This window comes from Plectrocnemia conspersa, unplaced genomic scaffold (genome assembly GCF_051122295.1).
Source record: "Plectrocnemia conspersa isolate PC_06_02 unplaced genomic scaffold, ASM5112229v1 ptg000005l, whole genome shotgun sequence".
Classification (NCBI taxonomy): Eukaryota; Metazoa; Arthropoda; class Insecta; order Trichoptera; family Polycentropodidae; genus Plectrocnemia; species Plectrocnemia conspersa.
In genome coordinates, this window is record NW_028277169.1 from 20627174 (window position 1) to 20652715 (window position 25542).

A 25542-nucleotide genomic window follows, 5' to 3' on the forward strand; every position below is an offset into this window, starting at 1 on the left:
TTTAGCTAAATCTATTATGACAGATGTATGATTAAAGTTTATTTATATATGTATTAATAATTAAATTATTTTATATGCCCTTGAAAAATACAAAATAGTCTGCTACATAAGTATAAATACTTGACATCATTAGCAACGTCATATATTTTGTTCTATATATTATACAAATCATAAATAATATTTTACAATAGTGTGTTTTATTATTTAAATGATTTATGAACCTGATGCGCAGTATTACTATTGCTTAATACTTTAAAAATTAAAATGTGAAGAACTAACTAATATTTATACGATTTAAAATAATTTCAAAATATGGGCTTTTGTTTTAACAACTCGTAGTATAAACAATGAATGTTTAAGAATATGCATACAAGAATTGTTTATTAATTTAACCCTTATTCCTATTTTCGACTGACCGATTCTCAAAATATAAGCTAGTTGTATTTTTTTTATATCGTATACGTCACAAACGGTTCGCGTTTAGTATATAAAAGCGTGAAGCACGTGCTCCATGTACAAAAGCTCGCGTCCGACTGGAGCTCGCGACTCTGGCGCGAACCTCCCACAAAGGGGTAGTTTCGAAAGCGAAAAAATACACAAACAGACCCCCAAATGTCCACTGGGGGTCCGACGCGCACTGGGAATCACATTTTTATGTAAATGAATACGTTATATTTATATACTTGTTTATTTATGTTACCATAGATATTCTAAAAGTAAACATACGAAGACCATAAAATATTTTTAAATATTTTGGGATTGCCTAAAAATAGACTGCAATTCACTTCAAATTTTTTGATACTAACGTCATATACACATACAGATTTTTAGAACTTTCGATTCGGATCAGTATCTTGATATCGATGTATATTTTATTATTACATTTTAAAAATACTATTTACACCTAAAAAATTACCTACGACCTATTGTGTATGTATTAGATTATTTCTTCAATTCTCAGATTAAGCAATAAAAGTAAAAATCGATTGTTAAATAATCGCAAAAGCTTGTTTTTTTAATTTATTGGAAACGACGTAAAATATCTGAATTTATAAATCGTCTACGAATTCGTAAATATTCATCGGTATGCCGCGAGAATTTTGTAATTTGATTTTGTAGCAGGGTGCCTAAAATCCTGAGAAACGCTGATTTAATGCATTATGCATCTAAGATGAAAAAATATTATTAGATTTCTAAGAATCGCTGGTTTTGATTATTACGATAACATTTATTTCAAATATTTATTTTTAAGTATTGTAGATACAACAAAATCTATAGATGCTTTCAGCGATTTAACTTGCTTTTTCCAAGACGAGCGATTTTATTTATTTAACATGTTTACGCACAATATCACATTTCAGTAAACATTCATCGAACCGATAGATAAAATATTAAGCATTTTCCTGAAGAAAAAATAAAATATATACGTCCTACATCTTCAATAAATATGATCTTCGGAAGCCGTGTTTGTTTCGAGAATTATTTACGAGGGAGTATCGCATGTCCAGAAATAAAAAGTTTCGAGCACACACCAGGGCTTTCCCTCTGGGTTGAAGGGTCGTGTTGAAATTAAAACAAAAAAAAACTAAGTACACGCATAACGCATGAGTAATGAGTCGCCAGCGTGCGAGAGTGAAAAATTAACCAACTTTTCATCGCTCATAACGAAGGTTAACGAGTCAGTGAAGATTGTTTGGGAGTTTGTCCGAGCACGAAAATGTTTCGAACGTAATGTCGGTACGTGACTGTTCTCGTGTCCTGCTGGGCTTTTGGGTATGTTTTTGTATTTTTAACTCATGACATATGCATGGAGTTTTGCGTGGATGGAGGCATTGTAATCGTCTGGAAAAATAAACCCTTTGCTTCTACAATTTCACGGTAATTCGTTGGGTATGATCATTTGTTGTGAGAGTATTTTGTCCGTAAACGATGCGTGTTAATTTTTCTAAAAAAAATAATTAACAACATTTATTTGCAACAATATTTGAATCTACTCAACTCGAGTTATTTACTACATATATTTTTAAAAAGTTGTTAAAGTTTTAAAATTGAGTACCGTAGCAAACGGCAAATGTAACCTGTGCGTATTTGAAACCGAGCATCTGTCACTCCCACCTTCTCCAGGGACAAGTGTCACAGTAGTAATCACCTGGGTGCAGATCATTAAACTTCTTGAACAGTGTTTAGCTAAATTATGTTTGTATTCAAACAGTCGTACAAATTGCATTTGAAAATATCTGTGCGAAAAGTGTTAGTTATATTTTTAAATTTTATAGTCCTAAAAAAGTTGTCTGTCGTAGTAGTAGTAGTACGACTAATATCAAGTAAATATTATGGGTAGATATTTTTAATAATTTTTAATGCATAAATAAATTATTTCGCATAAAATATGATTTCAAAAAACATGTCGCAACGATGGCCAACTTTTATATTTATTTGTAGCATAGAAAGGGTAAACTCTTACTTATTATTTATTTAAGAAATTATATTACGATGTTAAAAAATATATAAAATGGCATTTTTGCCATGTGACCCGGAATCATTGTTTTCCCAGGTCCCGGGTTCACTCTCGCTCGTGATAGCCTATTCTGTAAGAGGCAGCGAGTTAAGAGTCCCTGCAACACATTCGAATTTTTATTTATAAAAATTGCCACCAACTGCTAAGTGACATATTTTTATTGTAAATAATAATACAAATAAAAATTAAAAATAACGCATTAATGAGAAAATTCATATGCTTGCTTAGCTGGACCTGGTTTGGCGTGGAAGTGGAAAGCGTCTGCTTTCTTGGAATTCTAAGGGTCGCCTTAGTCGATACTCGGCGTAGATCCGCTTTTTCCGAGTTTGGTTGAACTCTTACTTATACCAAGTCGGAAACGAAGTGCATGTTCTTTGTTAAATTCTGATTAAAGTGTATTACTGATGGAAGTTCCTGGTGAAAGTGAGTTCATTGTCCATTATTCTGAACGAAATCAGAGCGATAAAAAAATCAGTAGAATTAGCTATGATGTAATTTCTATGGAATATGTGTCCAAGACTCCAGAAACCTGTCTGCGGAGATATGCACTCCAACCATTTGATTTTGTTCAGGTACTTTGTATTTGACGTAAGACATTTTTTTCGAGTACTTTTAATCATTTAATAGATATCTGCTTGGAATGCGATTGTTTGTATAACTCCAACGAGAAAAATACTTTAATGAATCGTTGCGACAAATTTTGTCGCAACAATCACAGGTGGTCCCGGCACAATTTCATTTAAGAGCAAAAGGCAAAAAAAGAAAACCATCAGTAATGAAACTATTTTCTTATACTATTAAAATGATGTGTAACGACTATCGGTTATATTTAAAGCACTAATTAAAATTAGCACCGTGAGAAAAAAACTTTTTGTAATACGCGTTAAAAGCGCAATAAGCAAAGCTCAATTAATATTTACAACATTGTTATGCTGACAGGTGCCTTTTGCACTTGAACACTTTGGTCAATACGCTTTTATAGTTTTTAAAATTAGAATTAGAATTTTAATAGTATTTTATCTCTAAGCTCAGCATTACATAACAATAAGGAAGATTTTTTTTTATCAACCTGCATATCCTTTAATCAATATCTAGATTAGTCTAATCTGAAGAAAACGATTGAAATTTTAAATATAATTATCAATTTTAATCTCCCATAAAAACTATAATTTGCAAAAAAATAAGGACTTGTAGATTTGAATGTGTGATTATATACTAAACAATAACATTTTTGTATTAGCTTATCATTTAATTTGATACCCAAAGAAAATAGTATGTGGGAGTTAAAAAGCAATTAGTGTTTCCTCATTATTAATATTCTACATTGAGAAACTAATTTAATTATAAAATATATTTTTAACCTAGTTTATCATGAAATATATTATAAATTATTTCAACTGGATAAACCTAAAAGCTCTTTTGCCATATGCTACAAACAGCAGTGAGTGGGTTTTATTTAATAACAAATAATTATATTTTGATAAAATAGTTACTTATACAGCCAAAATACATACTTACATATGTATATAATCGTTTAGTCTACTGAACTGTGATAAAATATTTATAGCTCCAGACATATCCATCAGATGTCACGCATATATATTACGTAAAATGGACCAGAAAAACCTTTCGTTTTTTACGGAATCAGATAAAATCTTTGACCGTAGTAAAAATCCAAATTTCGATAAGATTTTACATCATTTTTCAGACGCAATTCTTTCAACAATATATTTTATGAATATTCCATTGCGTAACGCTAAAACGTGCTCGTGTGCTGTACCGAATCCATATATCAAGCGGTTTTAATTAAGGAAATGCAATTCAATTCGCGAAAACGCCATTAATCTCGTTTGGGAAGTATAATTTTGAGAACGACTGCACTATTTAGGCTACAAACGCGTATTTGAAAATCGTTCGAATTCCGAATTAGTTACAATGAAGCACATCAATCTTTACAGTTACGTTCCATTGTAACATACAACAATTATCTCTATATAGTATATAATATAAATACATATATAATATATGCTTGCATATAGTATATATGTATATATATACATATGATACATATAATATAAGGTCACAAATCATGGTTAACGTTAAATATAAGTTGCATGAAAATCCGTACACTTTTCAGAGGTTGAGCTATTAATTTTCACGCTTGGCTTGTTCCGTCGCTGCTTGGCATAAAAGCTTTTGTTCCCTTTAGAAAGTTGTCCTCTTCCGTATCCGAGTATTTTAATTATTGCAGCGATATCACATGAACTACGAGTACATGAACTTTTTCACTGCTCTAGCGACATCTCAGCTTGTTATTAATTATGAAAGTTTCGAAATTTATTAAAAAAATATTAAAGTATTTAAAAAGTTTAACATATTAAAAAGTCATAAAAATACCTTCTTTAAAAATATTTAATCAAAAGCATAGCAAAATTTGTAGATTAATAAGTTAAAAAATGGGACGCGCGCGTGAATTATTCACAAGTTGCGAATCACCCGGTGGCGTCATAAGATTCCCTATCGAGCTCGACGGTTTACCGTTACATTCTAATTAAAATCCACTACTATTTGCCTCTCAGCCATACACCGTGGGGGGGTGTTACCCTGCGCTTCTAAAGAAATATTTACCATTTTATTTTTATTATATAATAATGCTCTTTTCTTATAATAAATATAAATATTTTATTGCTTTTGGAAACAAAAATAGTAGGAATACATTTAATAATGACTATAATAATTATATTTATTTAAAATATCGTTAAAATTCTGCACAAAATTAAAAAAAATCAGATACATAAGTAGTGAAATTATGGTATGAAGTTAGTGGTATTGTAGGCTAATCAAATTTATTAATTTAACAATCCAGAACTGACGCCGATCCCCTAGAAATAAAAGTGGGAGTGGTGTTGCATGCAACGAAGAAAGAGATAAAGCATGCTCTTTCGTGTAACGGTACTTCGTCCAGATGACATGGGAATCTTATGAAGCCACCCGGTGATTCGCCCAAACTGGCATAACTTAAAGCAAGTACATAGAAGAGTGGTAAATTGGAAAGAAAGAGTAGTATATATTATTAAGATTGCAAAAATAATATTCATAATAAAATAGTATTGGTAAAATAATGAATATGTCATACACTACCGACGACCATCGTGACTCTACGGCCTATGTAGCCAGTATGAATGAAAATCTATTGCCTGAATATTATTGGGATGGAAAGCCAATTATAGTTTTATAAATAGAGTTGCATCAGACGCCCCTCTGGTGGAAATGATATCAAGCGTGTACTTATACGCCATTAATCCAGCTTATAGCTTTGGCGTTTTATATTTGTTTGTTTCGTTCCTTTTTTAATTTTTGGAGGAAATTATTTTCTTTTTTAAAAAGAACACTAACTTACAGTGATTTTGACCTATGACATTCGACAGTCAATTTTTATGTAAAATCAGAAAAAGTAGCACAGTTTTTGAGATATTGCTACGTTTCCATATTTTTTTTCTGAAAATTTTATTTGCGGGATTCTAACCCTAAGGGGTGTGACTTCGCAGCCAGTAAGACGCAGGTGGAAACTAGTGAGAATTTTATTAGATTATATTACATATTGCGACAGACGAGGTGGACGAGATGTTTTCTCCGAACAGTGGTGGAGCAGCTGGCGCAGGGATGTTGGCAGTGGAAGATCCTCAGAGGACCTGTAGGTGGCGTGGCAGCGACAGTATAGCAGAGATTGATTCCTCTATGCTACGGTACATGTATATAAATAATATTATACGCAATAAAGTCAAGATAATTATGAAAATAGAGAAAAATTTAATTTCATATTTTTAAAACATAGTGTAAAATCAAAGTGTAGAACTCTAGACAAACTATGGATCAATATGCAAGATGCGACGTCTGTCCATACTTCTTTTTTCGATTTTTATTTCCTTTAATAAAAGTAAAGTTGGTTTAGTTTGTATTTTGAACTTGACCTAATGAAAGTTCTAAAACTATAATTAGGTTAAGTTGGGTTTGGTTAATTCGTATAGGTTAGGTTTGGGTTTTAACACGTAATGTACGTTTCGCAACTGTCAAATTGAGTTTCATTGACTTTTTAGAGCAGAATTTAAGTTCACTAGCGCCTATCAGTTAAATTGTATATTCGCTAGCAGAAACTATAATTTAACTGATGAAACAGGATTTCACTAGTAAAATTATAACGTCACCGAAAAATACACATTCACTGTAACATTTATACATCGCATGTAAATAAATAATGATAAGTAAGTATATAAAGGTAAATATTACTACGTATGGAAAAGTTGGAATCATATAATTTTAATAGCACCTGTCAGATAAATCATATTTTCATTGGTAAAATGTGTATCTACCGGTGAAATTGTATTCCGATATGATTTCACTCAAATGAAATATTTAAAAAAGTATTTCTGGGATAGGTTTAAGGCTGTTTTTTTACATTTTCTTTGAGGGATAACCCAAGAATTTCTGGTTTAGAATTAGAGACGTCACTTCAGCTTTTTTAATACTTCCATTTCGTTAAGATTCATAGTACTTAATTAAATGCCATGCTTTATACTGGCCAAATTCAAGGGAGGACAAATTCTCTACCTATTTTACGATTCAACTGTTTTTTTTATAGAATTGAAATTGTACAAAATCAGCACAAGTTCCCGTCTTGCATAAAATAGCGCATAAAAAATAAAATCTGGTAATATATGTTCTTGCATCCTGGTTAGTCAAACGAACAATGAAATATTCATCATCACTGTCGTCGTCTTCGCTTACTGTTTGATGTTTTGAATTAACGACTTCAACAATTACATCTAGTCTTAATTTTTATTGTAACATGCTAAATTGTCATATTTATATTGCTAAAAATCATATACAATTAACAATTGAAGCTTGTAAACCCTCTTCATTATTTAAATTTACTGTCGGACAGAACGCGGTCTACCGAATTCTGCCAGACTCTGTCACGGCAACAAGCGATCTGTTAGTACAAAATTACAGATTTTGCTAGCGGCCGCCTAAAAATAAGTGACGAAACTGAATTATTCTAATGAAAATATTTGAAAAAACTATTTTCATGTGACTCCAGTTCAATACATAATCAGTGATATTCACCCAATTGTTTTCTTTTCTTATTGATCTCATGCACCCAACATCGTCTTTTTTTTGTTCTTTATTGCAAAGCTAACAACAGAAGGAGTTGTTCTTCATCTGAGCTCATACTCAATAGCAATATGAAACACAAATTATTTTGAAAATGCACTACTATTTCTTTCGGACGCAGTCAGCCTCGGACTGGAGCGCTCATGAAAGGTATCGCCTCCTATGTGACGTCCCCATATCACAGATCGTCACCCGCCGCGACAGACCGCTTTCTGTGTAGCCGAACCTTAAAAGCCAATACTAGACTTCAGAAAAAATCTTCGGATTCTAACTTCTCAGATTAAATAAACCAATAAACCTAATTTAAATCGCACATTTTAATATATAAAACAATAATTAATTGATAACTGAATTTATTTATCTTTTAACACTATTTTTCCTTTTTTTCCATTCCATAATTCAATCCGGTCTTAGATAATATCTTAGGTGGCAATGCCGACGTTATCTTTCCAGTGCCGACTAAAACATTATTCTCTCGAAAAGTGAACGTTTGACCTGGTAATAATAACATGCCACGCAAAAGTGTTATAACGACGCTCGCATGTTCGCCGGGAAGCAGCATTTCTCTATCTTCTAAAATTAAAAAAGCACATAAAAATCAATGATTATAATACTATACTCCAAATTGTCTGAACTTCTTACTTAGATCGATTCTACAAGCAATATCCCAAGTCTCACTGAATAACTGTTGTACATAACATTTGGCTTTGATGGGTTTTTTTCTACCGCCCTCACTTGTCGGTAACAAATAAAATTCAGCATTGTACATATTACTCAATTGCATGCTATTTGCTGCCACTAATACCATGCCACGCTCAATTTCTTTGATACGAATACCTCTTACTAATATACCCACATTATCACCAGCCTCTGCCTAAAATACAAATGATCAACATAATATAAAATCAAATAAGAATCGTAAGCAAATTTATAGACTAGCCTACCCTACTATACCCTTACCTGTTTTACTTTTTGTTTAAAGATATGTATTTCACTTATAGATGTTTTAATAACTCTATCATATCCCATTAATTGTGCAACATCATTTTTTTTTATAGTGCCTTGCTTTAATGTGCCTATGATGACAGAACCTCTGCCAGTTATAGTAAACGAATTATCAATAGGGATCAAGAACGGTGAATCTAAATCTCGCACTGGAGTGTCGATATATTCATCAATTACCCGCAATAGTTCTCTTATACACGGTTCACCTAAAATAATTATTAACAAGAAACACGAAAATAATTTTCAATATACATAATAACTACTAACCATATTTAGAAGTATCGCCATTTAAAGCTAACAGTGCCGATCCAATAACCACCGGAGTATTGATACCATCAAATCCATAACTAGATAACATTTCCCTTATTTCAATTTCTGTTAATTCCACGATCTAAATTAATTTTACAGCAATCAATATCGAATCAACAAATTATTAACACAATCTCGTTCTTACTTCTTCGTCAACAATGTCAGCTTTGTTAATAAAAATAACAACTTTGTTGACTCCAATCTGTTTAGCCAGTATCAAGTGTTCTTTAGTTTGTGGCATCGGTCCGTCTGCAGCTGACACCACTACGATCGCCCCGTCCATTTGAGATGTACCAGATATCATGTTTCTTATATAATCAGCGTGACCTGGACAATCTGTGTGTGCGTAATGTCTTTTCAAAGTTCGGTAACCGACGTGAGTAGCATTTACTGTGATGCCTATTAAAAGAAAAACATGAAAAACGGTTTTATTAATCGTAAATCACCCAATTACCTCTGACTTTTTCTTCTCTAGTACTGTCTATGCTATCATAAGCCAAATACTTTGCCAAACCGTCTTTTTCTAATATTTTGGTAATAGCAGAAGTAAGAGTAGTCTTTCCATGATCGATGTGACCAATCGTTCCTATGTTGCAATTGCTTGTCTCTGTAGGAATATCATCTGTTGCTAACGAACTAAATATTCTGTGTAATATAACTTCATTCTTAATTAAAAGAGAGTTGATTGGTAAAACGTTGGCTGAACTCCAACATTTATGGGAAATAACCCTAAATGCATTGAAACCGATAGATTTTACAACACTAAGTGCGTACATTTTGATAATATTTAGTTCATTCGAATAAACATGACATAACCCTATTTGACAGTTGTCATTTTTTTACCATAACACTTATAATTTCGACCATACAAATTATAAATATTTAAAATAGTGAAATATATATATACCTATAATATAAATTTTTATTAATTAATTAAAATAGTATGTGTATAGTGCTTCTGGTAATTATGAATTTTAGTCGCGTAAATTATTTCCTAAAGAATTTCGCGCGTAATTTGCAGTTAGGCGGCTTCCATAAATGATTTCATAGATTTTTCATTAATCACCCCCCTCCTCCCCTCTAAATTACCAGATTCCTATTTGTTACACTGTCACAATTCCGCTGACTCCCCCTCCACCCTCCCTATCATTTATGGAAGCGCGTTGTAGAACGGTTTTATTTATGTTGATTGATCAAAATTTGAAAATATCAAAGAAGGACACTAAAAAAGAACATCACAGAATATTTTGTTCAAAATCCATCTCGGAAATTTTTGTCCAAGGAGGAAAAAGGAAAACATATTGTCACGGGAGCTAAAAAAACATCACGGAACTTTTTGGGGAGAAGAAATTGCTACGGAAGCTGAAAAAATGTAATTTTAAAAAATAAATTGTTATAACAAAGGAAAGCAAAATTTTTAAAGAAAACGTCTGGTCCCCTTAGTTTACAGAGTTGTGGAGTTGGAGTCGGAGTCAGAGTTGGAGTCGTAATGTTTTGGCTGGAGTCGGAGTCAGAGTCGGATTCGTGAAAAATGAGCGACTCCGACCAGCCGCTGAATCTGAAGACGATTTTGAAAAATATCTTAATAAACAAGAGGAAATAAAACGTCCTCGTTTCAGTCCTAATATAGTAGACGAAGGAGACTCTATTTCAAAATTTAAAATTAATTTGACAATGCATTGAAAATGGTGGAAAAAATTAGCCGAGCTTATAATTAAATGGCAATACAGCAGTATCCAGAAATCGTAAAAGATTCAGCGTTGACCGTTACAGCTTTGCCGCCAACCCAAGTATTCGTAGAGCGTTTATTTTTCATTCTTAAAGTCCTCAATTCTGATTTGAGAGCTTCTACGAATACAAATTTAGTAGAAGCAATGTTATTTTTAGGAATAAATTCAAATAAATATTTAATAAAGTTTGATCTTGTTTTATGTTTATGCCTATAACATGAAAAATTTGCCTATTTGCATAGGTAAGAAAACAACCAGATAAAATTAAACTTTTTTGAGTCGGAGTGGAGTTGGAGTCGGAGTCAGAGTCGGAGTAGAGTCGTGTTGTTGGTAAATATCGGAATCGGAGTCGGAGTCAGAGTCGTGTTTTTTTTTAACGACTCTACAGCCCTCTTAGTTTATGTTAGATTATGTTTCTTTGCTCATTTAGAACTGAAAATGTCATGCTTAAATGGTAACAGTTCGGACGGCAAAAAAATAAAGTTGATTTAAATAAGCAATTGTTATAAATATTTGATCTACCGGCGCGCTACATCGATTATTGTTAAAATACTGTTCCGACAATTTTACATATATTTATGCATGGCCGAATAAAAGTGTGTTATGGCCGTGCGTGGTTTTTTGTGTATAAATAACCTGAAGACGCCTCAGCTGTCACGGCGTGTGGTCGTGCGTCAGCAAGGATTCTGAGGATGTAAACTCTGATAATAAAGCATTTCTATGGTTAGAGGCGTTTAATTCCGTCGAGAGACGGTGGTCCTTCGAAAAGAAAAGACGGCCATCTCCAAAGGGGAGAGGTCGCAACAAATACCAATTACTGCATTGGAAATAGCAGCGATTTAGTATAAAAGGGAGGCGCAATTGCCCCAATTCACTCACTCCGCGGTGGTCAAGAGACGAACAACACTTACCCGAAGATCAAGAATCTCAACCAGGGCTACTGAGCTGTCCCGACGCCAAGCCAGGGGAGCCACTCTACATCGACCAACGGAGGAGTCCGGAGTGGAAAGCAAATCTGTGCTTCGTTAACTATACACACGCGGACGACAACTTTTATAACCGTTATTTCTCCAATAAACGAAAATAAACGCAAGACTCGCCTTTTCATTATCTCTCATTATAACACAATATATAAAATAATTTTTCCATAAAACAAATTGTTTGTGCATTGCTGTTGGTCAGAACAGTGAATACCCCATAAATAACTATGCAACGAATCTTTTCCCGAAGAAAAATTCCAAGAATATACCTTATATAAATGTACAAACAATTAATTTTATGGAATAACGTATTTATTTTTATGTACATTGATATTAACAATGAAACGTCGCTGAGCGCTTATAGCTATTTATTTAGGTTTACATAACACTTTTTATGTGTGATATAATACGAAACGCGCAGTTGTAGTACCGGCTGCCGAGAATATCAGGCGATGCTCTGTTCTGTAGTTACTAGCCGCTGGATCGTGTGCCCTTTATAGTTGTGTAAATAGTAATTAATATCCCCATACCTAATATAATTTTATGATTTTCTAATATTTCATACAAAAATTAATATTTTTCTGCAAATTTCCTTCAGATTTTATTACTAATTTCTTAAACTCAGTCATTTGAGATATGTATAGGCAATGCCGCAATTATCTATTGCCATAGCAACGAGAAAATATATACATTCAATAGATGCAACGTAGAGTACAATCAAAATAATATCAATAAAAATGTTAAAGCTAAAATTATTGATGATTGGGTTATCAGGAGTAAATTTTATTTTCTTCTATTTATTTATTTATTATTCTTATATACATTATCTTTAATATGTTTCAGAGTGGTAAAACGGCAATCTCAAATTTCCTATCAGAATCAGTGGACATCGAAGCAATTGGCGACATAAGACCGACTCAGGGCGTTCGTATATTGGAATTCGATTCGCCAAACATAACAATAAGTGGAAAGCAAGTCAAAGTCGAAGTAGAACTTTGGGATTGCAGCGGAGACCACAGATTCGAATCTTGTTGGCCGGCTTACAGAAGCAGCACTCACGGAGTGATCTTTGTATGTTCGCATAACAATGCTATGGTGGCCGCTAGAGACTTTGAATTGTTCTACAACTACTTTGTAACTCAACCAAACATCAGTCCGAAGCAATGTGTGGTATTTTATAACACTATGGAAACGCAGCAAGACATTAAAGGATTGAAGCTATGTAAGTCGAGCTTTATTATTGAAGATAATTAAATCAGATATTTATATAAAATATTTTTTAAACAGCTTCCACATTCAGTAAGATATCTCAAGTTGCTGTCAGCATCACCGACGGTGGTAATAAACTAAGAACGGATTTTTCTAATTATTTGGTGTCTATTATAACAGCGTTAAATTTAGAACTATAATTTTATAAGTAAAATCTATTTGTATAAATTAATCGATTAGAATGATTTTTAAAAATGCAACAATATTCCTAATTATATATTATGAATAATTTATATATTACATATAGAAAACTTGTGGATAACTTATACAGGGAATTATTTTAAGAGATATGTGCATTTAAATAAATACTTTGTTCCATAAAACGAATTGTTTGTGCATTTATATAAGGTAAATCTTTGGATTTTTTCTTCGGAAAAGGATTGGTTACAGAGTTATTCATAAGGTGTTCCTTGTTCTGAGGTCTTGTTTTATGGAACAATTATTTTATATATTGCACATTTAAATTATCCTCAATTTATACTACTTCTTATGTACTCATCATTGAATTTTCAACTTGATATGATACAGGTTTTATAATAAAAGATTATGTATTTTAAAATAATTTTATTTTACTGGACCATACTTTGGTAATTAATACAATAATATATACACAACCTTAGATTCAACTTAAATGCATAATAAGGAGATCGTCGAGTTAGATCTTTAGTCTCATTTCAAATCAGATCTATACAAATAATATAAAATTGGGATATTAATATCTAAAAACAGGATTAAAAAAATATCAATTATTTAAGGTGTCAAATTATAAAACATTGTTACAGATTTGTAATATCATTAGAGAGCAAATTCACACATAATGATATTCAGTCTTAAAGTAATATTGTAAAAAATTACACTTTCCAATATTGATTTAAAAATTATCATACTATATAAAAAGTTATATAAAACGCATCATAATAAATGCAACAGTAAAACTGTTATACAACAAAATATCAATCTATTGATTTTCAACAATAGTTAAATTCTCTTTAAACACTATAATACCAATATTCCATAAATTGACTAAGTATAAACATTTCTTGGCACTTTGTAACTTAATCTAAATACAAAAAATTAAGTCGCTATAGTAATATAAAAAATAATATAGCACATTTTGAACATTTTCACAACACATTATAATCAGTACAGATTTACTTTGTCGATGGCAACAAAAGTTGCTTCAGCTTTTTCGACTCGCTTAAGCTTGCGATGTCAATTTTCTTTTTAACGATAACAGGTTGCTTCTCACCGTGTTTGTTACTCAACAACGGCTCGTTGCTTTCGTCGTTCTTTAAATGCTTATTACCGTTCTTCGCATACTCGGCCGAAAATTTCTTACTACTCTTCAAATCGTCGTTGTTCTTATATAACACAACCATTTCTTTATCTTTGTTTTTTTTATCTGAACCAGAATTTCCAGATCTTAATAACGATCCTGAAAATATGGATGAATTATGCGATTTCAATATGTTCAGTTTATTCTTTACAGTCACATCGCTGTTCTGTGACGCTAAAGTTGCTATCTCCTGCAAATTTGCTTGGATTCCAACATCACAGCTAGTTTTACTGTTTCTTGAATTATTCTTTTCCACCGAAACGCCAGAGAACGAACTCTGTAAAGCGAGACGCCCTAGCTCAGAGCAATAAGAATCCATCGAAGAATCCAACGGAGTCTTTGCTTTTTCATTCACCTCAGAATTATTCCTTTTTCTTGCTCTACTCGAATTCTTCGATCCCTTCAAGCTGTTCTTAACTAACCTCTTGCTTTTTATTCGGCCGCTTAAGCGCGAAGATCTTCTACTCGATTTACTTTTAGAGCTACTTTTACTGCCACACACGTCTTTCAAATCCCTTCTGAAGTTATCGTCGCTTGAATGAGCTAAGAAGTTATAAGTTTCGGCGTTCTTGGATTCGGAATCGGAATCACTGTTACAAGGAGCTATGGCTAATTGATTCGACTCGTTGATCATGCTATTAATCGGATTCTTCTTGTACAACTCTATATTTAACTGACTGCCGCAAATCTTCAAGGAAGCGGTGGACATGTTCTCTTCATCGGACGTGGATGTCAAGCCTTGATTTTGTAAGAAAGGCAGGATAAACTTTCCATTCTCTAATAGCAAATTGATCTGTTCTTGATTCAAACCGGCGTTGGCTATTCGACGATGAGACACACGCGGTATGTTATCGTGCCGTCTCTCATTAGTCGACGACATAGCTCTGACAATATGAGTTCCAATCTGACTTTCGATGGAAGTCGTGCTCTCTTTTCTGGTATAAACAGTCGATTTCCTCGGTGGCCTCCTTCTGGACGACTTATGAGGTTTAACTCTTCTACTAGCCACTTTAGTTTTCATTTCGGCTATTTTGACAGAAACTTGGCTATCTAAAGAGTTGCGTCTAGATTCCACCGATACGTGACGTAGACTAAAACTGATTTGCGAATCCTGAAATAAGATAAATGATTAATACCTAGATACATTTTGATACATTTTATAGAACATACTTGAGAATTCCTCCTTGGTGCGCTGGACGATTGACTATGGGAATTTTGAGCACCTGTTAGAGCACCTCTTCTCTTCACAAATCTTGGTAGATTATTAGCCCAAGTGGAGCTAAAATCGTGACTGGCAACGGAGTTCAATTCAAAATTTAAACCAACAGGATCGGTATGCGTATTATAAAACGATATTGACATTCTGCCTTGATTATGGAATTCTTTACGGCGTGCAAAAGCTTGAGCAATTAACTTATGCTTCTGAAGTTTCACCGGTTCTTCTTTTTCACATCCAAATTTCCTATTTATAGAGGAAATCAATCATTATATGTAAAAACTGCATATATTATATTAAGTAATTCAATATTACGTTCTAATGTATCTCTTCCAAGTCTTAAGAGTAGCACCAGTGAAAACCCAACTTGCCATCAAACCAACGCTACAGAAGAGACATAAAAGTTGCAATTGAAGCACTGCAACACTTGGTCTCGATATTTGCATACATTCTTGATCCGTTCCGCTGTACATTGACGTCAAACGACAGCTATAAGTTAATAGAAAAGATAAATAAAATAACAAAAAAAATAAAATGTAACATTTCAATGCACATATAAAACAACTTACATCAAAAATAGACGAAAGCTGTCGTACCAACTTTTGGAATTCATAAATTCATAAGCATGACACATGAAAGTGACACTAATGAAAATAAACACGAAAACAGCAGTCGCAGATCCTTTCAATATTGTAGAACGTATTTTGCTTGATGCTCTGACTGATATAATATCCTTGCTCGTCGTACGTACAAAAATTAATGTAAAAATCCCTAAAAAAATATATTTTTTTTATACTTATAGAAGAAATCATTTAAAAAGAAACTCGGTCTTAAGCTTATGGGCTCTTTATTGTCGGTTATACACTCTTCTTATTTTTATCAGATATGTAACTGGTATATAAAAGGATTGAAATCTTGATTGATTAATAATTTCTCTTCTCAAATTACAAACAACTGTTTTACACAAAATCTATATAAGTGAACAAGTTTCTTTTTACACGATGAAGGGTATAAATTTATAGCGCAAATCATTAGTCTTACATGTGCTTTGATCCTATTATTGCAGCAATAATAATAAGTTATATAGTTAATTGATTAGTTGAAATGTTTAAATAATATATAGATAAAACATACCGCGTAATAAGAAGAATCCTCCGATGAGCAGAACAGCCAATAATGGACCCAATAAAAATCCAGCTCGACTGTGATGATTCAAATAGCCGACGAAACATATTCCTGTGATACTACTTCCATCGATTTCTCCCAGGGCCATTATTGTTATGGTGAGAATTAAAGGTAAAGACCAGGCCACGAGATGAAAATACGCACCTTTCTTATCAATCCTTTCTTGCATCTTTCCTAAAAATATTATCATAAAAATTGTATGGCATTCTTTAAGAATTTCAAAGTAAACGTAAAAAAGCCTCACCTAGTGCTTTGAAGCTAATATGCCATGCATACGTGAATATAACGAACCACACACATGCCGCAATTAGAAAATAATAAACCTAAAAATAATTCATAGCTTAGTAAAATTATAAATTTTAATTTTAACACCAAATTTATTTACCAAAACAAATATGATGACGCAAGATAAATTCTCGCCAGCGGAAGGTTCACTGCGTCTTCTGGTGCCATCTTTCGAGCAGACTATATCTTTACCTCCAGAATCGAACATAAATTGCGATAACCAACTATAAACATACAAAACCATATTAAAAACATTGTTATTGAATTTATTTTATATAATATAGAAACAAACCCTATAGATGAAATCATATAACAGACGTTTATGTAAAAGATCACTAGTGCCGGATATTTACTGGAACTCCTCCAGTTCACCAAAAATGTTGATATGGTAAAGATTGTAAAGGCCAAACTGATTGAAGCACCCCATAACACAAGACCCTTGATCTGATCGTGTTCATCTTGCGTGTACAATGGATTTCTGCAAGGTAGTCCACATCCAGAGACTCCTAAAAATATATTAAATTAGTACTGCTTAACTTTGAGCAAGATCCACTCTGCTAGATCTATACAAAGGTATATTACAATTGGAATTATTGATTATATCTATGCTATTATCGAACAAATCAAATATATCAGGTACTTGATTTTCCCCCCATTGATTTTTTATCTCTTTATGCAAAAATCAGTGATAAATAAAAATAAAATATAATCTCAAATAATTAAAAATATTAAAGAACACAGTAAAATTATCATTTTTCAAAAACCAATTTGATATTTATTTCTGAGTAACGCATCCAAAGGGTTAAATAAAAAGTTGCTTACATAAATAACTTTAAAGAGCTAGATGAAATGGGTAAGATTATTTACATAGTACAACAATTTTGACCAAAAATAACTCAATTTATATGTAAAATTATACACAATTTCAAGAATGTACTAAAGAGACGTTGACGAATCCGACCCCGCACTAGTCTACAATGATAGCAAGCGATGACTTATTTGTGTTTTTACTTGTTTTTAAACTAATTATGGTTGAAATTTTTTGTATAAAAATAACTCATTATTTTATCACAAATTTTATACAAAAAATTCATGCTTTCTAGTTTAAGCTACACAATTATAACATAAAGAATAAAACTCTTTTTCAGATAAGTATGCATTATGTGAGTCTTTCATAATCAATAAATTAAAATTCAATGGATGGTCCAAAATAAAAAAAATTTAACATATCAATTGTATTTTATTGTGAACTGTTAATAGATAATTCTCCAGTTACTTAGTAAGCAAACCTCTAATAATAAAATAAATATCATGCATACCTTCGTAAAAATGAAACGGAATATCGGTGTGCACTAACGGTGGCAAACAACGACCTGAAGTATTAAATTTCATCTCACGCACGTCGTTATCGCATTTTGAATGAAGTCTAGTGGTGTTGCATTTTAAAAATTCTGGAAAAATTGGCGTGTCATACACCAACTTGCACGGCTCCATTATAATTCGACACATCTCCAACGACGGTAGATGCACCATCTCTACTCCATTTATCAATTCGCACTTTGGCATAAAAGTTGCACATAGAAACGGTTGAACAACGGCCCAACATTTAGGCAATTGCTTCAAAACCATGTATTGTTGCAACACTTCGTATGCCTGAAAAAAATTATCTCATGAAACCGTGTCAAACTAAAATAATTAATTTTATATATTAACCTTTTCTTGATTGTAACTGTACGTCAGATGGATGCTGGTGTTTGAATAAGGCAACTTTGAGCCCAAGCACAGTTTGTGCTTAACCGGCTCACATTTCGCATTTCTAAGACATTGCACCGACACCATCTCTCTTCCGTACCACGATTTATTTTCTTTGGTCCTTCTCGTCAAAAAATAATCTTGCGTTCCGTTTATCTGCTCCAATACGACCTCGTCCTGATCTTGACTCGCAAAGTTGCCGGCGTCCCTTCCTATATCGGATAGACTCGCCTCCGAACAGTAACATTGAAAACTCCATATTATAATCAAGCGTATGAAAAACTGCAACATCCTGCAACAAATAAAAAGAAGTGTTAACGAACACATCGCTAATATCGATAAATTTGTAAGATAGGTAACGAAAATAATAACGAAAGCCTCATTTTTGAACAAGTTTATTCAAAATATATTAATACAACGTTAATTCTATAGCACCGTTTAGGATTTTACGGCAGGTATGAAAAAAAGTCATTCATTATTAATATTTATTTATATATATAAAATACGTATATAAGTAACACATTGAAACCGCAAATAATTTTAATTTATCAAAGCGAATGTCTTTACAATTTGTTAAATAAATCAACTAACATCTTACGATATAATTCGGGATCAGTCGATCGACTTCGATGATAATTTTGGCCTCTCAGTGTCGATCTGTCTCAGCAAGGTGACTCCGTAGCTCAAAAATAAATTTAAAAAATAGCATATTAACAATAGTCATATAAATAATAAAAAGCAAATTGAAATTTAATATACATCACTCACCGATTAATAGTATCTTCTGTTCAACGAAGAGATCGAACCACAAAACTCGATAGTATCGTTACAAAAATAGGCATGAGATGAAAAGTCAAAAGATTCGGAACGCCCGTTTGTCTTGAAATTTGTGAAAAAGTCACAATAGCGAAACAAATTTCAAATTCTTTATTCTCACAAAACATAAAATACAAAGAAAAATAGTTGTATACGTATGTACATTATGATCGAAAAAAATTCTTTGCAATAAAAAAAGTGAATTTTAAGTTGTAGTGTTTAAAAAAAATTACATATATACTTGTGCACGTTAAAAGACAATCCATTTATCAACATTGGGATCAAATTTTTCGCTCATATTTAAAAACACATCTATACATAAACTACGGGGAAGCCAGATAAGCGCACAAGTGAAATTCACTAAGGGTAAATCAAAAAGTATTGGCTAGTGTTGCTTGTACTAAATCTGACTTCTGTTTTCAGCTTTCCAAATACTACAAATCTAATCTCTAAATCACTAGAGACTTTTTTATTCCCATAAGCGAAGCAGCAACTTTAACGAGATGATTCTGGCAAATCACTGGCAGCAGAAAAATTAGTATTTCCAAAAGAGGTACTGGGATTTAGAATAACAAGTACCCCATTAAAAACGTACTGCTTATTTCTTTAATCTTCCCACCCTAACCTCTTAACCGGCCAGTTTTTATTACGTGATTCAAGAAGTTGATTATGAATAGGCGGTTAAATTTGACATATTTAGATTCTTTAAAAGTTAAATGCACCCATCATAAAATAAACAGAGAGGATGACTTTAAAATTCGTCACATAACGGCTATGCACTGGCTCTTGTAATTATATTAGGGGTAACCGGATGTAATATCGTTTTATCTGGTGAGCCGGTTTTGCAATCAGTTGTCCTCGGACTGCGGTACGATACAGATGCATTTTAATGTAAGAAGAAGACTTGTTCTTGGTTTTACACCTAAAAAATTGCCCTCCTTTATCTTGATTAATGGCAAACAACTGTCCTTCGCAAAGGCATTTATATTTTATATTAAGAAACGTAAAAATTGCTACTGAAAACATTTAGTGCTTATGGTGACGTGTTAAATATAAAGAAGTACCAGAGGTGGTTTAGAAAATTCAAATCTAAAAATTTTGATTAAAAAATATGAGCTTAAAAGTGGAAGACAAGAGCTTTTTGCAGTTCGAAGCTAAATCAAATTCAAGGATGTTTATCGACGAACTGTCCAGGAAATTCGGAACGTCGTGGTCAGAATACCCAAGAATACCTTCATAAATCAGGAGTTTGGAGAGGAGTCATACTGCTAAATTAATTCGTGAAAGAATTAGGTCTTTGCTGATAAGTTTTATTATTACAACCCCCTCTCCCTCCCCGTATTCACCAGACATAGCTCCTTCTGATCTCTTGTTCATGTCTAGGAAACATTTTTTGAGAAATAAAAATATTAACTCAAATGAGGTCACATTAGTACTAGAGGACTTCTTTAACTCAAAACTGAAAGAATTTTATAAAAAATATTTTTTTAAAAGAAGATTGTAGAAACGATGGAAATTATATTATATAAAAATGATTGCAATAGACTGGTCAAAATACTACCTGACGTTTCATTAAATAAAACGATATTACATCTGAGCACCCCTATTTTATAAGGTATGACAAAATTCGCTCCTCTCGTTGAAAACACATTTTAAAATTCAATGAAGACTTTTTGCATCATGCCCATTATTTATGAAATATAAATACGACGCCTTTAGGCGTCATTCCCAGTTAAGAGATTGAGCAGGGTACATATGAACACCAAAGTTCTTGTTATTTAAACCATTGATGAATATAAATTATGAATTGAGCGCAAAAAAATAACAAAAATAGTATTGTATTAACTTTTACTTTAGCTTGTACTTGAAGGTTTAAGAAAATTCCATAATAAATTAGAGAAGTAGCAAAGAGATTTTGCTTTGCTTTTAAGATTTATGTTTTGAATATTTTTTAAATTTCATTGCACAAACTGCTAATCCTTCTAAAACTTCTAGCACGGACCCACTCTTTCTTATGCAGCTGTTGTAAAACATTTAAAAATTTTCGTACAAAATAAAATTTAAAAAAAAAGATTACCAGATAATTATCTCAAAAAATTTGTTGATTTTTGAGATGAGATACAAATACAGTTCCTACTTAAGTTAGGCATAACCAGGAATAAGTAACTGCATGATTATAGGTAGATATTGAAAGATTCCGGGCAAACTAAGAAAACTCAAGATGCCAGCCAAGACAACAGTGCAAATAACCACGCAACGCCAACACAATAAGAGTGTTTACTTTATGTTTTACCCTCGTACATTTAATAACCTTACACTGACAATATTCAAGAAAACTTTCTAAAACATACATTTTTAAATTTAGCATTATCTTTTAAACGAAAACATCATTATCATATTGGTAAACAAATCGATCCTAACAAGTGAGATATACATAAAGATTTATAAAATTAAAAGTTAATTTACCAAATAATTATTTCTAAATTAGAGCACTCAATATGAGACACTTAGATTTAAATATGCGCAAAGAACGTTTTCAAACGGACACTTTGCACGTTCCACAATTAAATCGTTTAAAACGTTTTTTTACATACGAGTCTTTCAATAGGGTCTAGAAGGCCTGCGATATCCTCTCTGGTTCGCGGGCCGCCCTCTTCCCCAAGCGCCTCTCCAAACGCCCGAACTCCCGCCGCGACCCCTGTCTCCTCCGGAGCGCATCCTGTCCCCTCCGCCTCTGGGTCCGCCGTTCATCATGTTCTGTTGCATGTCCACGTCCGGAGACCGTTGGGGATACCCCCAATTTCCGTGACCCCTGTTATTATCGTTTCTATACCTCTGATGTCCTTCGTTTCTCTGATCTGCATCATAGCTAGAATCGTAATCGTTCATATTGTGCCGATCGCGATCGTTATTATACTGCCGACTGTTGCCGTGATTCTGTTCGATGGGTTCGTCGTAGTTGCCTCTCGACGGTTCGTTGTACATTCTGCTACTGTTTCTATGGAAATTATTATCGCCGTTGTTCTGTCCTCTGTGCTGATTTTGCATATAGCCGCCACCGCCGCGATCCAAAATTCTCTCAGAATCGTAATCGGCGTCGGGAGCGTCGTAACCGCCCGAGTCGTAATTGGATTCGGGCCGGAATTGGTAATAATCGTCCTGCCGCCCCGCGTTCGAATTGTCATAGTCCTCCGTCTCTTCCTCGGTCTCGCCGTCGCCCATTTGAGAATCTTTAATACTAGACTCGTCGGCCGGCGGATACAAGAATTGAGCGCTGGAAGAGTCGTCTTCGTCGTCTTCGATGTGCGGCATCACGTCGTGCAGCTCTTCGATCTCGCCGGAGGCTATGAACTTTTTCAAAGCTTTCGGTCCTTCGGCGATGGCGGCCTCCAGCTTGGAACCGGGCTCCACAGGAACAAGTTTGCCGTAGATGATAATGGCCGAAGGGGCGATCTCCTGCAGCGGCACGACTCCGGGCACCGCCTCCACAAGGGCTTGGGCGAGCGCCTCGGAGGAATCGTCGCCGGGGGCGTGGTTCCAATGGGCTTGAAAGTTGCGAGGAATGGGTTTGCTGTACGGCACTTTCTTTCCTTTCTTGTCGCTGTCGAGAGGAATGACGCTAGTGTCCAAGTCCAAGCCCGGAATCGCCTTATCGGTGCTGGTGAATATCTCTACTTTGTCTTCGGGACCCATGCCCGGAATGACGGAGGGGTCGTCGGCGTCCTGCTCGTCTTGAACCCCGCGAGGCAGAGTGTTGAGGTTGTATTTGTCTCTCATGAGATCGCCCGGTCTGTTTCTGGTCCAAAATTTGGACGTGTGATCGTTGGACCCCGAGCAAAGGATGTGTCCGAGCGGGTGCCACGCCAGCGTCCAGACAATGGATTCGTGCGCGTCTTCAATCGAGCCGACTTCTTTATCCGTGCCCACGTTCCAGAACATGATGGCGCCGTCGGATCCGCCCGAACAGAACAGACCCTCGTGCGTGGGATGCCACGCGACGCTCGAGGCTTCTTTTTTGTGTCCTCGGAAGATCTGCATTTCGGTTCCCATCTTTCTGATGTCGAAGAGCTTCAAGAGATGATCGCGAGAGGCGGTTATGAGCCAGTTGCCGTTGTCGTTCCATTTGAGGTCCATCACGGTGGACTTGTGGGCGTGCAGAGTCGCCAACGACTGTCCGGATTTGGGATCCCACAGCTTGATCGGTTGCTGATTGTCTTTGCTGCCGGAGACGATGAGCCCCTTGGTCGGATGCCATTGGACGCATTTGACGTCAGAGCCGTGCCCTCTCAGTATCCTCTCCTCCTGGCAGCGATAGAAGTCGAAGATGCGCACGGTGCCGTCGTCCGAGCAAGTGGCTATCTTGGCGTCGGAGGGACTGAAAGCGATGCCGCGGACGGCCTCCTTGTGCGCCTGGAACATCTTAACGTTGTTCATGTTGCTCTGCCAGTACTTGACATAGCCGGAGTGGTCGCCGGTGACCATCCAGCCTTCGCCGCGCGACCAGACCATGGATCGGACGGGGCTCTCGTGCGCCTGAAGAATAGTCTCGAAGTTGAAAGTGAGCCCGTTCCAGAGGGTGAACTCTCCGGAGGAGGCGCCCGTGACGAGGCGGCGGCCCTCGGGGGTCCACGCGACGGAGAAGATGGGGCAGCGCATCTTGTTAGTTGCGGTCTTGACGAAACGGGTGGTGACAGCGTTGATGGGATTGTCGGGGTAGGAGGGCGGCGGCAGCAGCTCCGGCGTGTACATCACGTCAGGTTGCAGCGCGAGACGATCGCGCCAGTCCCGCTGCCAGACGCGGCCCTCGAGCGCGCGGATGATGGCCGCGTTGTAGTCGACCGTCTTCCGCATGACGGACTTGCGCAACCGCTTGCCGTCGAAGTCGTCCTGGCTCATGGGGCCCTGCGGCGGCGGCCGGGGCGGGTAGCCGAAGGGCCTGAACGCGTGCCTGGGCGGCGGGCCCCGCATACCCATGCCCATAGCCATATTCATGTTCATGTTCATGTTCATATTCATGTTCATCCCCATTCCCATCCCCATGCCCATGCCCATGTTGACGCCCGGGCTGTCCATATCGCGTTCGAGCGCCGAACTCACCTTGAAACCTCGATCAGCGCGAGGGCCGAGTTTCGGCGGCGTATCCCATCGCCGCGGCCGTCATAACCTGCGGTTGACAATAGCGACCTAGCAGATCTCGATTCGACCATAGCCCGAAAGGACGCGAAGCGCAATAAGTAAAAATAAAATATAATATAGTAAAAGCGTATTAATCATATTTTAAATAATGTTTGTGTAGACACCGTCGATGAATTATTTAATGCCTTACTAATATTTTTGACAGTGCAGCTTCTTTATTTTTTCGATTATGATATTTGAAAGACTTCAGTTTTCCCTTGAAAAAAACTGACCCAATGATCAAAAATCAACTTTCTAGCTATGATCCGGTATCTTAGATTAAGTTAAACACTTCGTTAGAAGCTTCTGTAATTCATAAAACACGTTAAAAAAAATTTATAAAAATTAAATGTTGTCAATAAGTTTCTTATTTTTAAAATTAGACTATCGCGTCGTCACAAACTTTAGAAAAATAAATCAATATAAGAATTGTAAAAAACGCAAATGAACTAGAAAGCTGTAAGATTGTTCAATGATTCAAGAATAGCATATGTATACACGAATAAAAATCATTATCGTTTTAATAACACATTTAAAGGGAAAAAAAGAATATAAGCACAAAAATATTCTTCTATTTAATATATTTTCTTTGATAATAAAACATTGGTTTCGTTACATAGGTTATGATTTTGGATTTTTTTAACTAAATAAGTTTTGCTATAAAAATCGCTGTAAAAAGTGCGAAGTAGTTTTAATTTAAAAATAATATTATAACTATAGCGAGAAAGAAAATAAGCTAGCGCAATACGAAATTTATAATCAGTGGCCGAGAGACTTATCTAATAGACAGTATC

The 25542-nt window shown here is 34.8% G+C and overlaps 5 protein-coding genes across 8 annotated transcripts in view; 1 reads left to right on the forward strand and 4 right to left on the reverse strand.

The window, feature by feature from the left end:
- LOC148235096 (uncharacterized) overlaps window positions 1–535 on the reverse strand; it is a 165394-nt gene extending 164859 nt beyond the window's left edge. For 2 of the 3 annotated variants that reach the window (XM_088186424.1, XM_088186426.1), the window contains exon 1: window positions 417–535. The gene's annotated coding sequence lies outside the window, so the exon portion shown is untranslated. Of the gene's footprint in view, window positions 1–393 lie in introns of all 3 variants that reach the window. The other variant, XM_088186425.1, reaches the window with a different exon arrangement.
- A 7491-nt stretch (window positions 536–8026) lies between these two features.
- On the reverse strand, window positions 8027–9853 carry LOC148235097 (uncharacterized). The gene is made up of 6 exons (XM_088186435.1): window positions 9459–9853; window positions 9150–9403; window positions 8963–9086; window positions 8651–8901; window positions 8333–8564; window positions 8027–8263 (listed from the first exon to the last, which is right to left on the reverse strand). Exons 1-6 carry the CDS (start codon window positions 9778–9780, stop codon window positions 8061–8063), a joined length of 1386 nt encoding a protein of 461 aa, XP_088042561.1. The 5' UTR covers window positions 9781–9853; the 3' UTR covers window positions 8027–8060.
- Window positions 9854–12402: 2549 nt separating this feature from the next.
- On the forward strand, window positions 12403–13542 carry LOC148235098 (intraflagellar transport protein 22 homolog). Its single transcript, XM_088186436.1, has 3 exons — window positions 12403–12490; window positions 12558–12936; window positions 13002–13542. The coding sequence occupies exons 1-3, from the start codon at window positions 12452–12454 to the stop codon at window positions 13121–13123; spliced, it is 540 nt and encodes a 179-aa protein (XP_088042562.1). The 5' UTR covers window positions 12403–12451; the 3' UTR covers window positions 13124–13542.
- Window positions 13535–24759, reverse strand: Wdr33 (WD repeat domain 33). The gene is made up of 11 exons (XM_088186434.1): window positions 19356–24759; window positions 18719–19049; window positions 18325–18658; window positions 17298–17511; window positions 17106–17229; window positions 16965–17043; window positions 16670–16894; window positions 16105–16306; window positions 15851–16024; window positions 15490–15781; window positions 13535–15430 (listed from the first exon to the last, which is right to left on the reverse strand). Exon 1 carries the CDS (start codon window positions 24644–24646, stop codon window positions 22175–22177), a length of 2472 nt encoding a protein of 823 aa, XP_088042560.1. The 5' UTR covers window positions 24647–24759; the 3' UTR covers window positions 13535–15430; window positions 15490–15781; window positions 15851–16024; window positions 16105–16306; window positions 16670–16894; window positions 16965–17043; window positions 17106–17229; window positions 17298–17511; window positions 18325–18658; window positions 18719–19049; window positions 19356–22174.
- On the reverse strand, window positions 13535–24788 carry smo (smoothened, frizzled class receptor). Of its 2 annotated transcripts, XM_088186433.1 has the most exons (12): window positions 19526–20537; window positions 19349–19439; window positions 18719–19049; window positions 18325–18658; window positions 17298–17511; window positions 17106–17229; window positions 16965–17043; window positions 16670–16894; window positions 16105–16306; window positions 15851–16024; window positions 15490–15781; window positions 13535–15430 (listed from the first exon to the last, which is right to left on the reverse strand). In XM_088186433.1, coding segments are annotated over exons 2-12 (3273 nt in total). In that variant the 5' UTR covers window positions 19351–19439; window positions 19526–20537; the 3' UTR covers window positions 13535–14134. The 2 variants fall into 2 exon arrangements, with proteins under 2 accessions (XP_088042559.1, XP_088042558.1); XM_088186432.1 differs by lacking the exons at window positions 19349–19439; window positions 19526–20537 and adding an exon at window positions 24671–24788.
- Between the last annotated feature and the right edge of the window lie 754 nt (window positions 24789–25542).